Source organism: Dipodomys spectabilis, unplaced genomic scaffold, assembly GCF_019054845.1.
Source record: "Dipodomys spectabilis isolate Male_0828 unplaced genomic scaffold, ASM1905484v1 ptg000095l, whole genome shotgun sequence".
Classification (NCBI taxonomy): domain Eukaryota; kingdom Metazoa; phylum Chordata; class Mammalia; order Rodentia; family Heteromyidae; genus Dipodomys; species Dipodomys spectabilis.
This window is the reverse complement of record NW_024870772.1, coordinates 42,979,345-42,995,336: the sequence shown is the minus strand read 5'-3', so window position 1 is coordinate 42,995,336 and position 15,992 is coordinate 42,979,345. Positions and strand designations below refer to the sequence as shown.

Here is a 15,992-nt window from a genome sequence, read left to right as displayed (position 1 = left end):
ACACATATACATATATGTATGTGTATATATATATATTTTCAATATCAAGGGAGTATTTAGGTGAAATTCCTCCAGTTAATATTTTTCTTTGGTGTGGTAACACTACATAGAAAAAGAAAACAATTACACATTCTTAAAATTCTTTTTAAAATTGTTTCAGTGACAAATATCTGAACATTGAATATTAAACATTCAGAATAAATTTATATTTTTTAAAGTAATTATAAGAAAGTGCTGGTGTCAGTGGCACATGCCTCTGGCTGAGGTCTGGAAATCACTATTTGGCGCCAGCTTGGCTTGAAAGTCCATGAGACTCTGATCTCCAATTAATCACCAAAATCTAGAAGAGGAGCTGTAGCTCAAAGTAGTAGATTGCTAGCCTTGAGCACAGAAGCTCAGGGACAGAGCCCAGGCCTTGTGTTCAATGATGTTCAAGGACCAGCACCAATAAATTAAATAGATAGGCATAGAGATAGATAGATAGATAGATTAGATAGATAGATAGATAGATAGATAGATAGATAGATAGATAGATAGATAGATAGATAGATAGATAGATAGATAATATAGTGATCCCTTACCTATTGCAGGAGTTACGTCCCAAAGACCCTGGAGATAGGTGAAAATCTGCGAAGTAGCTGTGTTAGATAATCGTTCTTCACTATATCATAGTTCACTTATTGCTACTTCGCAGATTTTCACCCTGGTGGGGTCTCTGGAACGTAGCTCCTGTAATAAGTGAGAGACTGCTATATACATGTTAAAAACAAAACAAAACAAAACCGCAATACAGTGAAGCTGCAGTCAGTGGATGCAGTATAGTGAGGGCCAACTGTAATTGACTAAAGGACTGAAAAACTAGGATACTTAATATAGGGGGATATCTCAATGACTAGCTTTCTCTTTAATGAAATTATTTAATTATGTTCTGGAACTTTTCATAATAGTAGCTAAGCAATAGGGAATACCTTACTTGTACAATTCCCTATGTAAGGGGCTCCACAGACCTTTAATCCTCATAATAGCCCTAAGTGGGATATGTTATCCTCCCCATTGACAGATAAGAACAGTCTTAAAGAGATCGCATGAAGTGCTCAGATCACATAGGTAGCAAGCAGCAGACTACATAGGTAGCTAGCAACAGATCCCGAAAATAGTTAAAAAAAAAAATATCACTGCATCTGACTATCCAGTGACCTTTAAATGTACTTTACTGTTACTGATACTTTAGTTCTACTTAATAAAGATTACTACAGAAAATCAGCATGCCTTTATTATTCACGAGGTTTAAAAAAACAAGGCTCAATGTTCATCCAAAATTATTTGTGTGTATTTTTTATCTTTAAGTGTTCCGTCAATTTTTTGACAGCTTAGAGATTGATTGGTTCCTTACTGTGATTTTAAACTTTTCTTGGGCTGAGAGTAGACAACTCCCCTCATAATACCCTCCCTACATTGGGGCATCCCTACTAAAGCAGGAAATGTTTTGTTGGGGTTTTTTTTGGGGGGGGTCCTGTCGTGGGGCCTGAACTCTGGGCCTGGGTGCTGTCCCTCAGCTCTTTAGCTCTACCACTTGAGCCATAGCGCCACTTCCGGCTTTTTTCTTTGTGCTTATGTGGTGCTGAGGAATCAAACCCAGGGCCACTGGCATGCAAGGCAAGCACTCTACCACTGAGCCACCTTCCCAGCCCCAAGAAATGGTTTTTAAAGTTCTCTGTTTCATCATCACAATTCACAATTTTAGTTTCTATTTCAAGATAGACAGATGGATAGACAGATCAAGATAGACAGACAGACAGACAGACAGACAGATAGATAGATTTCATTGTACACACAAATCCTATTGGAACCCTTGAACACAAACAACAAATACTGATTTTGTTACTTGGAGGAATATATTGGTAGTTTTTAGATACAACAGAAAGGCTTGGGCTATAGATTTTTGAAACAGATTAGAATCTAGGGGATGAGGGATTTGCTATCATACTTCAGGTTTTAATACAGGACTGTCTGGTCAGGGTGCTTCTGTGAATTGATAGATGCATTTGGGTATAATGTTTTTTCTTCATTGATCATCATTAATAAGAAATGAGCTGGGCAATTTGTCTTATGCTTATAATTCTAGCTACTCAGGAGGTGGAGATGAGATGTATCACTGATTCTAGTTTGAACAAAAAATTAGCAAGACCAACAAAAACATGGTAAACATGCTTGTCACAGGTAGGCTAGAAGTATAGATAGGACAATTGTGGTCCAGGCTGTTCCAGCAAAATTGTTTGAGACCCTATGTAAAAAATACTAAAGCAAAAGAGGCTGTAACTAGTAGGGCACCAGCCTAGCAAGCACAAAGTCCCTGAGTTTAAACTCCAGTGCCACCAAAAAATAAAGAAGGAAAATATTGGGGAAAAATATACTTTAAAATTTACAAATACTAAGGTATTGGTAAAAAAATCCACTGATTAGATATTGGTAAAAATGGTGTATTTATACATTAACATACCATATTCTTACTAAAATATTATACTAGATGTAATCATACCTGTAGAATGATATTCAGGATATAAAAAGTAGAGAAATGTTATCAAATATTATGTTTAATATTATTCTAGTTCTGTTTAAATATACATTGAAACTAGTAGCTTTCATTTCTGAATGCTTGAGTTCTATTTATTACATCATATTTCTATAATATATGAGATATATTTTACTAATAAATGTACATTTTTTTTACTAGCTAGAGCCTTCTATTACAAGATTTTTCCCATCATATTTTATTAAAGCAATACCAGTAATTTAGCTTTCTCTGCTCTGTGTAATCTTTCTAATAACTAGAATACTTCTTTCTCCACTCTCTTCACCCTCCACTATAGCATTGAGAATACAAGAGATTTTTTTCATTCATGATTATAGACAACTGAATATTTGAAGAGTAAATAATGGACAGATACAAATTAATTTTACATTGCAGTTTTAAAATTACCATGGAGTACTATGTGATACATATTTAATAATTGTTTTATTACTGTTTTTTTTTTGGGGGGGGGGGTCTGGTCGTGGGGCCTGAACTCTGGGCCTGGGCGCTGTCCCTCAGCTCTTCAGCTCAAGGCTAGCGCTCTACCACTTGAGCCACAGAGCCACTTCCGGCTTTTTTCATTTTGCTTTATGTGGTGCTGAGGAATTGAACCCAGGGCCTCAGGCATGCAAGACAAGGGCTCTACCACTGAGCCATCTTCCCAGCCCATACTGTTTTATTTTATTTTTTGTGAACACACTGTACAGAGGGGTTACAATTACATGGGCAGGTTAATGCGTACATTTCTTTGTTTTATGTTATTTTAATTCTGTTTTATTACTATGTTTTACTATTGTTATTATTATTACTCTTTTTATTCTAAACAGTCTATTAGTCTCTGAAATAGTTCTTTTCTCATTCTTGCATAATCCTTGTGCTTCTATTGTTGTAAGTTTAAACTCTTGAGTAAAAACTTTTAGGTAAAGACTTTAAAATATCTTTCTTAAAGATTTAATACATATTTAACTTTGGCATAAACTTGAAATTCATTATCATTTGATCGTTTTTGAATTATTGAACTAATGTTATTTTTAAAACCCATATTATGGTGATTTAAGTATTTTAAGAATTAAAGTTATGATTTTTGTTGGCTTGTTCTTTTTTAGCATTCCATATTGGAAGAAGAGATTTTTATACATGAAAAATGCCTTTGTTTAGTAAATCACACAAAAATCCAGCAGAAATTGTGAAAATTCTGAAAGACAACATGGCCATTTTGGAAAAACAAGAAAAAAAGACAGAGAAGGTATGAGCTAAGACAAAAACATTGTTGAAAAACATTTATTTTAAGGCCAAAGCACGATAAAAAAAAAAAAAAAAAACGCTTAATGGAGGATCCCAAGCAAGACTGTGTGTGATAGGCACATAGGGTTCTAAGAAGAACATTTAGATTGGCTTCAGGTTTTTATGCACTTAATAACTGTTCATTCTGCTGTGTTGAACTCGGTTCACTAGTGAGCATTTGGCCTATGCTGGATCACTGTGGAATTTAAAGATCTCAGGGGTTGTACTAGTGTATCATGTTACACTGAAATAAAAGAGGAAAAAGCCTTAGTTAAAAATTGGCAGATAGATTGTACTACAGTGCAACCTTAGTTTTTCTACAAACAACTAGGCTATGCTATGATCCAACATGCCTATAATACAAATGCCTGTGAGTTCATCATAATTTTCTATCCTAGTGTATAATACAATTTAAGTTCTATAAGGGATGCAAAATACCTTAATTTTAACATTCTCTATAATATTGCGCCAAATATTGACCCAGAATAGAAATTTAAATGACCCTCATAATTTTGGGTCTGGTAAGGACTGCATTTCATAACAGGACCACATGGAGTAGCAAAATGATTTATCTCATGGCTCAGACTAGAAAAGATAGGGAACCCATGGTCCCCTTCAAGGGTATATCCCCAATAACTGGAAGAGACTTCCCATTTCTTAAAGTTTCTACTGCTTTACAGAAGCACCAAAGCTGAGGACTAAGCCTTTATTGAGGAATCTTTTTGAGGGATCTTTAAGATCCAAACTATAGCAATGTCATGAAATACACAAAAGTATTTACATCTTAGGATGTAGCGAAAATATTCTGAGAGATGGTCACAAAGAGGTTTGCTTCATAATTCTCAGCTCTCTATATATTTGAAGTACCTTCTGTGGATATACCAACAGTAATACAATAATCTTCCTAGACTCGGGGCATGATTCAAGTGGAAGAGTGTCTGACTCCTAAGTTCCAGGTCCTGAGTTCAAACCCAAATAATGCCCTCCCCCTCGTGGGGTGCGGGCGGGGGGGGGGGGGAGGGAGACAATCTTTTATCCCTTAATAAGTTAAAGATTGCTTCCATTCAGGCCATAAAAATATCTGGATTTTTTTTCTTTTTTGTCAGTACCAAGGTTTGAACTCTGGGTCTTGTGCTTGCTGGGCCTGCCTGCTCAGCTAGCACTCTCCCACTTGACAGAAAATTCATTTTTAAAAGTAATGTCTTGCTGTTATTTTAATGTTACTTGCCTTTTTCTGCTCATCCCCTTTTACATTTATTATTACTGTACTGTTAAAAGTAATAACATTATAATTCTTTTAAAACAGTAAAGCAAATTGTTAGCTAAATTAGTCTGCTTTCCAGTGTTACCTGTATTTTTAAAAATGTATTGAGGTATAATTCACATAGTATATGAAGATCCATTGAAAGTACAGTTTTTAGTGTATTCCCAAGGTTGTACAACCAGTATCACATTTTCATTGCTCTAAAGAAAACATGCACCATTAACTGTCATTCTCATATTCCCTCCTCTAGGGCTTAATACCTATTCATCTTTCTTGCTTCTGTGAATTTATTATTCTTTAAATGTAATTGAATTATTTTAAATTTCATAAGTGCAAAAAGTCAGTTACATTTGAGGAATACACAAACTGACAAAACTTACAAGTTTTTACAACTTGTGCATTTATATCTGACCAGTGAAAGATCACGAGAATAGGGATTTGTTGAAAAACCTTAACATAATACTGTAAGTAATGACTAGTAAGTCTTCAAGTCAGACTGTGTTTAATTTTTAGGAGTAAAGTTGCTATATATTGTTTGCTTCTACTTGTTATTAGCAAAATTAGACTATAATATAGTTTAAGGAAAAATTACTTCAGTTATATTGGCTAAGAAGAAATATTATAGATCTATTTACATAAATTTTAGTAACATTTCCTTAAATAAAAAAGTAGTGCCCACTAATAGTTTGTTTATAACTATGAAATGGTCTTTGATTACAAATAAATTGGGCCCAAGAGATGTTTTTTTTGTTGACTTGTTTATGGCAGGAAATTACTATTCTTTTTAACTGTTAGCATATTTTCTGATCACTAGGCTTCAGAAGAAGTGTCAAAAGCACTGCAAGCAATGAAGGAAATTCTGTGTGGTACAAATGACAAGGAGCCCCCAACAGAGGCAGTGGCTCAACTGGCACAAGAACTCTACAACAGTGGGCTGCTGGTGACACTGATAGCTGACCTGCAGCTCATAGACTTTGAGGTGAAAGACAACTGTTCTCTTTTTGTTTTAATATATATTCTATTAGCATTTAACTTTAAAAAATGATTGCTAGTCATACGTTATATGTAAAAGACATTATATTTGCACTCTCATCTTTATTTAAAGCTATATTTTAATTAAGTTTGTGCAGCTAGATAGTAGCTAGATTAATTACTACTACTAACAATAATAGATAGCATTGGCTGAGTGTTTAATATAATACCAGGTACAGGTTTGTTTTTTTTGTTTGTTTGTTTTTTTGTTGGTTGTAGGCCTGGGTGCAGTCCCTCAGCTCTTCAGTTCAAAGCTAGTGCTCTCCCACTTGAGCCACAGTGCCACTTCCGGCTTTTCCTAAGGAAAAGGAATTGAATCCAGGGCTTCATGCATGCGAGGCAAGCACTCTACCACTGAGCCACCCTCCCAGCCCCCAATACAGTTTTGAATGCAACTTACTTAGTTCTTAAAGCTGCATAAGGTTTTAAATAATCTTATTATCCCCCATCTTATAGATAAAGAACCTAAAGTTCCAACACATTAAGTAACTGGCTGTTGTAATTCAAACACTGCATCTAGTAAGCTAGTTATTTTTATTAAAATACTATGATTTGAGAAGTCTGTTAAATGTGATACAGAATGTTTATCTCATTTGGGCAGCAATTAAACCAAGTTTACCTAGTTAAATAAATACAACAAATATAGAAATATAAGTGTGAATGGGTGTAGGCATTTTATTATTTATTTAACTTTTAACAGTGAGTGATAATGCAATGAAAAAGATATCCGTAGGTAAGTTGACATACTCACTGTGTAGATGATAGATGTCTCAGTTTCTCTTTTGGTTTTTTTCAGGTAAGTATTCAAATCTTCACAGAGTCTCAGAGACAGATGAGATATGCAGATTTCTCAAGTTAATTGCTTTTAGTTTTATTCACTGAGCAACTAGAAGGAAAACTAATTACTGTGATTATAGTGATTAGACTGAGGTAAGGTTAGGGCTCTGGGGATCTGTGGAAATACTAGTCCAGGGCTTCCTGGCAGATAAGATAGGGGAGGAGATTTGGCTGTGGTGATGGAGGAGAAATTCAGAGGAGACTATGGGTGAACACACAGTCCTGTATTCTGGCTGGAAGCAAGATCAGGGAGAACCTGAAGGGCTCAGGCGTCAACTCATACTTCCTTTCACATACACCAGCTATCCTTTCCTCCCTTTTGCTGACTATTTCTTTATCTATAACATTGTCTACCTATAGTCCTTTTTCTCTTGCTTAGTTTTTATCTCTTTGTTTCCACACCACTGTGTGGATCCCTCTCATCTTTTTTACAAATTGGATATATGTGGAATTAAGGTATACTCTTATTTTAAGCATTTATATACTTTATGCTTCTTTTATTTAGTTTAAAATCAGGTATTATGAACATTTGTAGGAGTTGTGTCATAGTGGAAAACCACTTGGTATTGGAACTATTGATGGGAATCTGGCTTTTACTATTTGCTAGTCATAACTTGACCATTCAAGCCTAAGTTTTCTCATCTTCAAAAGAATAATATGAATTCACAGCTTTCCTTTATTTTTACTAAATAAGAACAGTACAAATATATCTTGTACTATATAAGAAGATATATATTTTCATTTTCTCCTCTTTCCTCAGCTAAATAATACAAGTGGGTTTGGTTACAACACTGGATTTTGTATATGTGTGTGTCAGTATTAGGGCTTGAACTCGGGGCCTGGATGCTGTCCCTTAGCTTTTTTGCTCATGGTTGACACTCTACCACTTTAGCCATTACTGTACTTCCAGGTTTTTGCTGATTAATTGGAGACAGGCATCTCATGGACTTTTCTACCCAGGCTGGCTTTGATCTGAGATCCTCAGTTCTTAGCCTCCTGAGTAGCTAATATTATAGGCATGAACTACCAGTGGCCAGCTTATAACTCTGTATTTTATTTTTATGTTTGCTTTACATTTAGTTGGACAATGACCATGAATATGAAAAATGGCCCCTACTTTTGGATTATGATCCTATTTCTATATATTTACTACTGTCTCACACATTCTCCTAAGAATAACCATATATTAGACTATTGCCAACATTGATTCCTTTGTTCACCTGACTTAGTTTATGAGATTAACCAAGTTCACAGTTGGTTATTGGAAGGAAGACCAAGGAAGCTACATTAGCTTACTTGCAAAAATGTGTTGTGTATCTCTGTGAGTTGGAGACAAAGGTGTTCAGCTACTGGGAGCAACTTTCCTTCCAACACCAAAGTATCCAGAAGTGGAGTTGTGGCTCAAGTGGCACAGCACTGTCTTTGAGCAAAAGAGCCAAGGATGAGCATTAGAGCCTGAGTTCAAGCCCCAGTATCTGCATACATTCATGCGCGCGCGCGCACACACACACACACACACACACACACACACACACACATACACACACAATTGTAAGACCAAAACATCCACATAAACTAATGATGGCTTGATAAAAATTTTCTTACCTTCAAAATTTATTCTAGACACATAGAGTATCATCATCCCATTTCTTGATTCTTTGGTAGTACTAGGAATACCCTTCTGTCTGAGTACCTTGACTACTAGGACTGACTGTGTTTCCCATACCTGGTTGCATACAAGTTAGTTGGTAGGTAGGTAGGCAGAATGTAGGAATAAGAAAGAGATCAAAGCATAGGATAAGGAATTGGCTTAAAAGAAAGTATCTTAAGACACATCAATGAGCCATTTTGAATTTGTATATTGTTTAGAAGACTGTGTAGACTACTCTGAATCACTTTAATAAGTGATACAATTGGGCTCCTTTGAAGAGAACAAGAGTCATTTGACTAACATTTCTGATATGCTTTATAACTAGGAAGAAAAGTTATTATTTGAGGGATGGATAGGCTGCAGTTCTTGCCAGATAACTTAGGAAAATAGAACAAACATTCCTAACGGAAGGGGAAAAAAAACCCTTGCTGGGTTTTTTGTCAGACTCTCCAGACAGTGTCTGAAAGGAAAAGACTGAAAGAAAAAGGCTTAGATTCCTTTTGCACGGTAAAGTAACAGAAATGTGAGAAATGTCTTTCCTGAGAAAGAATGATGAAGTAGGAAGTAGGAGAGATTAGAGAAAGGTTTGGAGCAGGGAAAGGATACAAGGAAGGAGATCAGGAGAAAGATAATCAACAAGACTGTGCAACTTTTAATACAGTGACATAAAACTCATCATGAATCAAAATTCATCTGTATGAGCTGTGTTTACCTTTTATCCTTCAGCCTTTTTTAGGAGCACTATGTGTTAATAGTATTAATAGTATATGTTGAATGAAGGAGGCTAGCAACTTTTCTATGCTTGGGAAAAACAGCATGTTGAAGAGATAAAACAGACAAACAAGATCATTAGTAGAGATTGAAAGTCTGTGGTTGCTGGAATTTGGAAAGTAGAACCTATGGTTCGGCAGTAGTGACTAACTTAGGAATCTGTGTGATAAATCCATCTATGAAGAATCCACAGGAGGACTGGGAAGGTGGCTCAGCGGTAGAATGCTTGCCTTGCATACATGAGATCCTTTGTTCGATTCCTCAGCACCACATAAGCAGAAAATCCAGAAGTAGTGCTGTGGCTCAAGTAGTAGAACCCTAGCCTTGAGCTGCAGAGCTGAGGGACAGTGCCCAGGCCCAGAGTTCAGGCCCCACAACCGACAAAAAAAAAAAAAAAAGAAGAAAAAGAAAAGAAAAAAGAATCCACAGGAGTCAGTGGTGCAGGCCTGTAATCCTAGCTCCTAATGAGCCTCAGAGCTGAGGATCACCTTGAGACTCTTATCTCCAATTAAACATGGAAGTGGAACAAGCTCAAGAGAGAGCACTGGCCCTGCGTGAAAAATCTAAGGGACAGGGCCCAGGCCCTGAGTTCAAGCTCCAATACCAGTACAAAAAAAGAGAGTGGTCTGGTGCGGTGGGGACAATGCTGGAGGATCCTACTTGTATGACTAATGGCTGGTTAAAGCAGATCTTTAAGTCTAAAATAAATCTCACTGCTTAGCCATACATATGTATCTAATCCTTTAAGCTTTAAGTTTGTTGACAAACTTAATCATGTCAATATATTATAAGCTGGGGAAAAAAAGAAACAATGAAAAAGACTTATGGAAGAAACAGTATGGCTTCTGATTTTGTGGGCTCAGTATCAAACCAAGGGCAGTGTCTTCTGTAGTTTGGCCACTATTCAAGACAGGTCTTTAGATTCCTTGATGTTTCTAAACACAAAGTGTGTGAGATCAAGGGATTAATAAATGTAAAACTGTAAGAGGCAATGCTTGTACTTTAAAGGTAAGCATGCCTTGCAAAACTAGAGTGAATACAAAGTCCACTATTGCAGCTACAGAAAATAGTTCAAAGAAGCAGAAATCTCTGTGATGATAGCTTTAAATGGTGACTTGCTGTTGTCAGTCTAGAACAGATTCCCACACAAGAAAATTTTATTCTAATCAAGAATGAAAATGAACACTCAGAAAAAAAAGTACTCTGAAATGGCATCCCAGGAGGCTTATTTTTTTTTTTTTAGCTTACATTAGTTACATATTTCATTGTTTCATTTCCTACATGTTTACAGTATATTCCAATTAGTCTTACCCTCTCTATTACTGTATGTTTCCCCCTCCCAAAACAATTGAAACTATGAAAACTGAACAAAGCCACCTATTGAAATTGTTATAGGAGTCTGTTTCTATAGATAAAAAGAACAAAAAGGTTAGAGCAAACCAGTTACAGTTGCACTTGTTGACAAGAACATTAATCATGGTTGTTGCTCATATACATTATATATTTCAAGAAAGATATAGTGATACGCAGGACTTTGGCATTCTCCAGGCTATTTATTACTCTAATAAAGTCACCTCTCTATAAGAAAATACAATGGAACCATTACAAGTTAAAATTAACCAGATTTTCAGACCTGAGAATCTCATGAGGCCATGACTGCTTTCCCTGGTATAACTCCCCGACATGATAGTTTGTAGACCCCAGAAACTTTATAGCTTCAATGTGTTGGAAAAAAAAAAATCACTGCCTGATTAGCTTCCCATTAAGCTATTTAATAGTTCTCTTGAAGCCTGGTGCCAATGGCTCACGCCTATAATCCTAGCTACTCAGGAGGCTGAGATCTGAAGATCTCAGTTCAAAGCCAGCCAGGGCAGGAAAGTATGTGAAACTCTTATCTCCAATAAACCACCAGAAAAACCGGAAGTGGTGCTGTAGCTCAAGTGGTAGAGTGCTAGCCTTGAGCTGAAGAGCTGAGGGACAGCGCCCAGGTCCAGCGTTCAAGCCCCACAACCGACAACAACAACAGAAAAATAGTTCTCTTGAGATTTTAAAATGTTTTTGTCCTCTAAAACCCTTTTTTTCCATCTCTAATTAAAGTAGCCTTTCATTTTTGGTTTTATTACTATAAATATGAGACCAGTTGGGAGTCAGTGGCTCATGCCTGTAATCCTCGCTATTCAGGAGGCCGAGATCTGAGGATCACGGTTCAAAGCCAGACTAGGCAAGAAAGTCCGTGAGACTCTTATCTCCAATAAACCACTTAAAAAACCAGAAGTGGCGCTGTGGCTCACGTGGTAGAGCACTCGCCTTGAGCTAAAGAACTGAGGGACAGCACCCAGGCCCAGAGTTCAAGCCCCATGACCAACAAAAAAAAAAAAGATGAAACCAAAATTATAAAATCTTAAGATATAAACTTTCATTTAGCAATTTGAAATGTTACATGCATAGGTCATTGATTGTGTTGTTTAGACAAATAGTGCACAATCTCAACTAGGGAAATACTATACCATAAATGGAATCTTATGTTATAGTTATCCTATCACCTTTTAAAACTAATGATGTCAAGCTTCAAGAGTGTACTACATAATTTATGTGTTATTAAAATGATATTTGGCATTAGGCATTTAATCAGAAGCAAAGCCTTTTAATTTTTATATAGTTAAGACAAGGCCATTTCAGTTTGCCCCTACCATACTTGTTAAGGAATGTGATCTGCCATAAGGATAAAAACTATTCATACCACATATAATGTAAATGTTTTGTTTACATAGTCCTTCCACTTTTGGGAGATCCTTTCTCTCCCTCGTCAGCATCGTTAGGGTGAGAACAGCCAGCTAAACACACAGCTGACCAGCCTATGAATAGACATATGATCAAAGCAAGAATAGAGTTTTTCTGCAAGGTTTCTGGACCTAGCTCTGAAACAGAACCTTCAGTGTCTAACCAGGAGATAAAGATATTTGAAGCAGAAGAAGCCAGCTGCAGAAAAGACTATGAAAACAGTATGAGAGGAGCAGGTGTGACTCCTCCCATCCACACTAGTGGAATTCAATATGGAAATTTAATTTCTTGTAAGAATTTTTAAGGGCAGCTAATTCTGAGCTATGTTGTAGTTGGGTTTTCAAAATCTTTCCTAATGGCAATTCTATTAGTTTAATTTCAAGTTTAGTGCTTGGCGTAAGTCTTTGCTAATCCATACACTGAACACTGATCACCCTTGTACACTGCTGTGCCTATTCTAGCTCCTACTGTTAAAATTCACTACAAATGTTTACTTCTGAGTCTTTTTTCCACACAGAACAAGAACAGAGATGTCCCATACTTAAGTGGCTAGTCTTCTTTTTTTTTTCTTGTGGTTTAAGTATTGTCTTTGTTTTCTGTTGCATAACAGAATAATTCAGACTGGATAATGAATTAATAAAAGAACTTTATTTGACTCATGGTTCTAGAGGCTGGAAAGTTCAGGAACATGACACCAGCGATTGCTTGGTATCTGGTGAAGCACTAGACTTTTATCAGTTCATGGCTGAAAGCAGAAAGGAAGTAGCTACATTTGGAAGAGAGTAAAGGGAGCCTAACTCCTGAGTTAGCAAATCCATCTGTGAAAAAAACCCCATCAATCCATACTTAAGGGCTATGCCCTTATGACCCACTCACTTTTCCTCAGGTCTGTCTTCCAACACCAACAACTTGGGAACCAGGTCTTATGAGTTTTGGTAGGAACAAACTATATCCAAGCCATTAGCAGAGCTAGTTTACAAACAGTTCCATTCACCCTTTATAAAAGTGTATGCTTCTGTGATGCACTAAATAGTTCCCACTCCCCAAAATGCTACATCCTTTTCTTCACTGCTCTCCACACACACATAAACACACACACACACACACACACACACACACACACACACATGCATACACACACACTGGTACTGTGGTTTGAACTCAGTGCCTCATACTTACTAGGCTAGCACTCACTAAACTTCATTCTCAGCCTTAGCAGTTATTTCTAATTGTTTCCCTCATTTTCTTTTTCCCATTTGATTTTTGGTACTTTTATATGCCATTCACTCATTCATTTGATCATTAATTATTTACATCTGATCTGATTTTTTTTAAACATGCCAGCTAATAAGTACTTCAAAAGGCTTGGGATCTGATTTGTTATATTGTATGTAATCTTAAATTTTTTTTTGGTCATTTCTGGATATTGCCTTATTACATCAAAGTGTTTAGGGGATTTTTTTCTTTTCTTTCTTTCTTTCTTTTTTTTTTTTGTTGGTCATGGGTCTTGAACTCTGGACCTCAGCCCTTCAGCTCAAGGCTAGCACGCTACCACTTGAGCCACAGCGCCACTTCGGGTTTTCTGGTGGTTTATTGGAGTTTATAAGAGTTCCATGGCTTTTCCTGCCCAGGCTGGCTTTGATCCACGATCCTCAGATCTCAGCCTCCTGAGTAGCTAGGATTACAGGTGTGAGCCACTGGCACCTAGCCGAGGATTTCTTTTTCTTTTAGTGTCTCCCCTTCCCACCCCCCCACACCACTTTTTTTTTTCTGGCTACTTCTAGGCTTTGAGGATTGCAGAAGACTGGTTTTGAAATAGACTTTTGTATGAGAAATGAATAATTACTTAGATTACATATAACTGAGAGATTATTATTAATCTTGTATCTATTTCACTTTTTTCTAATATTTTCCTTTGTTTGGGGAAGTGGTCCTTGGTAGCAGCCTTGTTTTTGTTAGCAATAGGGGGCTTTCTTTGCCTCTGCACACATTTACAGATGGGTGAGAAGAATGTTCTCCTCTGTGTAAAAGTTGGATCTGGTTCTGTTCACTGGAATGCCGTATGGAAATGTTCTGTGGCATTTTACTGGGAGGTATGAAAAACACACTCTTAGAATATTTCAAAGAGAGTTGATATTTACAGTATTTTACGGTGGAGTCTAGAAAGACTTGAACACCCCAGGTGATTGCTTTAAATTAAAATTTCATTTATATTTACAGCTATGCTTGTTTTGTACAACAAATCTAGCCTAACATGGTATAAATGAAATTATGTAGTATGAGCATTTTTCCTTTAGGATTTTTAAATTGAGAAAAAGTGATTCTGAAATTTGTTTTAGTTACGTTTGATTTTCTTGTGGTACTGGAGATTGAACCCCAGAGCTTTACCTTTGCCCTGTAAGCATTCCAGCACTGAGCTATATCCCTAGCCCCTAAAGTATCTTTAGAAAAGTTTGTGAGACTCTTATCTCCAATTAAGAAAAAAAAAAAGCCAGAAGTGGAGCTCAAGTAATAGAGTACCAGCCTTGAGCTAAAAAGCCCAGGGACAGAGCCTAGGCCCTGAATTTAAGACCTACTACCAGAAGAAAGGGGTAAGGGGGAACCACAAAGAGAGAAAGAGAGAAGAGGTATGTTGAAGAACCTAATGAAAGAGAATAGTATGGCTGCACTTGAATTTCTTGCTAGCTATCTCTGTAAAGTGAAAATGCTTTAAAATCGAGAGAATAACTGGAAGAATTGTGTATGTGTGTGCGTGTATGCATGTGTGTGTGTGTGTGTGGTGTGTGTGTGTGTGTGTGTGTGTGTGTGTGTGTGTGTGTGTGTGTACATGTGGTGTGCTAATCATGGGGCTTGAACTCAGGCCTGAATACTGTCCCTGAGGTTTTTTTGCTCAAGGCTTGCATTCTACCACTTGAGCCACAGCTCCACCTCTACCTTTTGGCTAGTTAATAGGAGATAAGAGTCTCATGGACTTTCCTGCCTAGGCAGGATCTCAACCTCATGTGTGGCTAGGGTTACAAGTGTAAGCCACTAGCACCTAGCTAAGAAGCTCTTTTATAGTTCAGTTGAAAGATGAAGGTCAGAACTAGGACCATACTGATTCAGTAGGCAATGGCATTCTTACCCTTATTGTCCATATAATAAGCCAAAGTTCAGTTCAGAGCTTCAGGGAAACTGGGAAGGAATAGCATCCATTCTTACAGACTTTGTGTTTAAAAGTACAGCATATGAAAAGATATGAAAATAGTGAACTAATGAGTTTGCGTTTTTACAAAGGATGGGACTAACTCTTCGTATGTGTTTTTCATTCCATAACAGTTCATTCATTTATAATATACAATTTAATGGTTGGTTGTTTCTTTAACAGGGAAAAAAAGATGTGACCCAGATATTTAACAACATCCTGAGAAGACAGATAGGCACTCGCTGTCCTACTGTGGAATACATCAGTGCTCATCCTCACATCCTCTTTATGCTCCTCAAAGGGTAGGTGCCTGGTTCCTTCGAAGTAGGGTTTGAGTTTAAAATAGTTGTTTAAAGTGTATATAGCATTAGCCTATTGGCTATGGTCAATTTCCCTTTGAAATTACAAGACAGTTGTTTGCCATGTTTGAGACCAGCCCCTTCCAGCTCTATATCTCTAAGATTACTTAGGCTGCAAGGCAATCTTTCCTTTTACTTTTGTATTTCTAAGTGTTATGTTTTCACTTACTACCTCTCTTTCCTCCACTTTCTGCTCTCTTTCTATCCTATACTGCTTTTGATTTCTTCTACACTTATTACACACACAACTACACACA

General features: G+C 36.8%; 1 protein-coding gene across 8 annotated transcripts in view; it reads left to right on the top strand.

The window, feature by feature from the left end:
- Positions 1 to 15,992, top strand: part of Cab39l (calcium binding protein 39 like) — a 106,881-nt gene that overhangs the window by 48,428 nt on the left and 42,461 nt on the right. For 6 of the 8 annotated variants that reach the window (XM_042685710.1, XM_042685712.1, XM_042685713.1 and 3 more), the window contains 3 exons: positions 3,679 to 3,818; positions 5,935 to 6,099; positions 15,560 to 15,678. In XM_042685710.1, coding sequence (XP_042541644.1) covers positions 3,717 to 3,818; positions 5,935 to 6,099; positions 15,560 to 15,678 — 386 coding nt within the window. In that variant the 5' untranslated portion in view covers positions 3,679 to 3,716. The remainder of the gene's footprint in view (positions 1 to 3,678; positions 3,819 to 5,934; positions 6,100 to 15,559; positions 15,679 to 15,992) is intronic. The other 2 variants (XM_042685716.1, XM_042685717.1) reach the window with 1 other exon arrangement.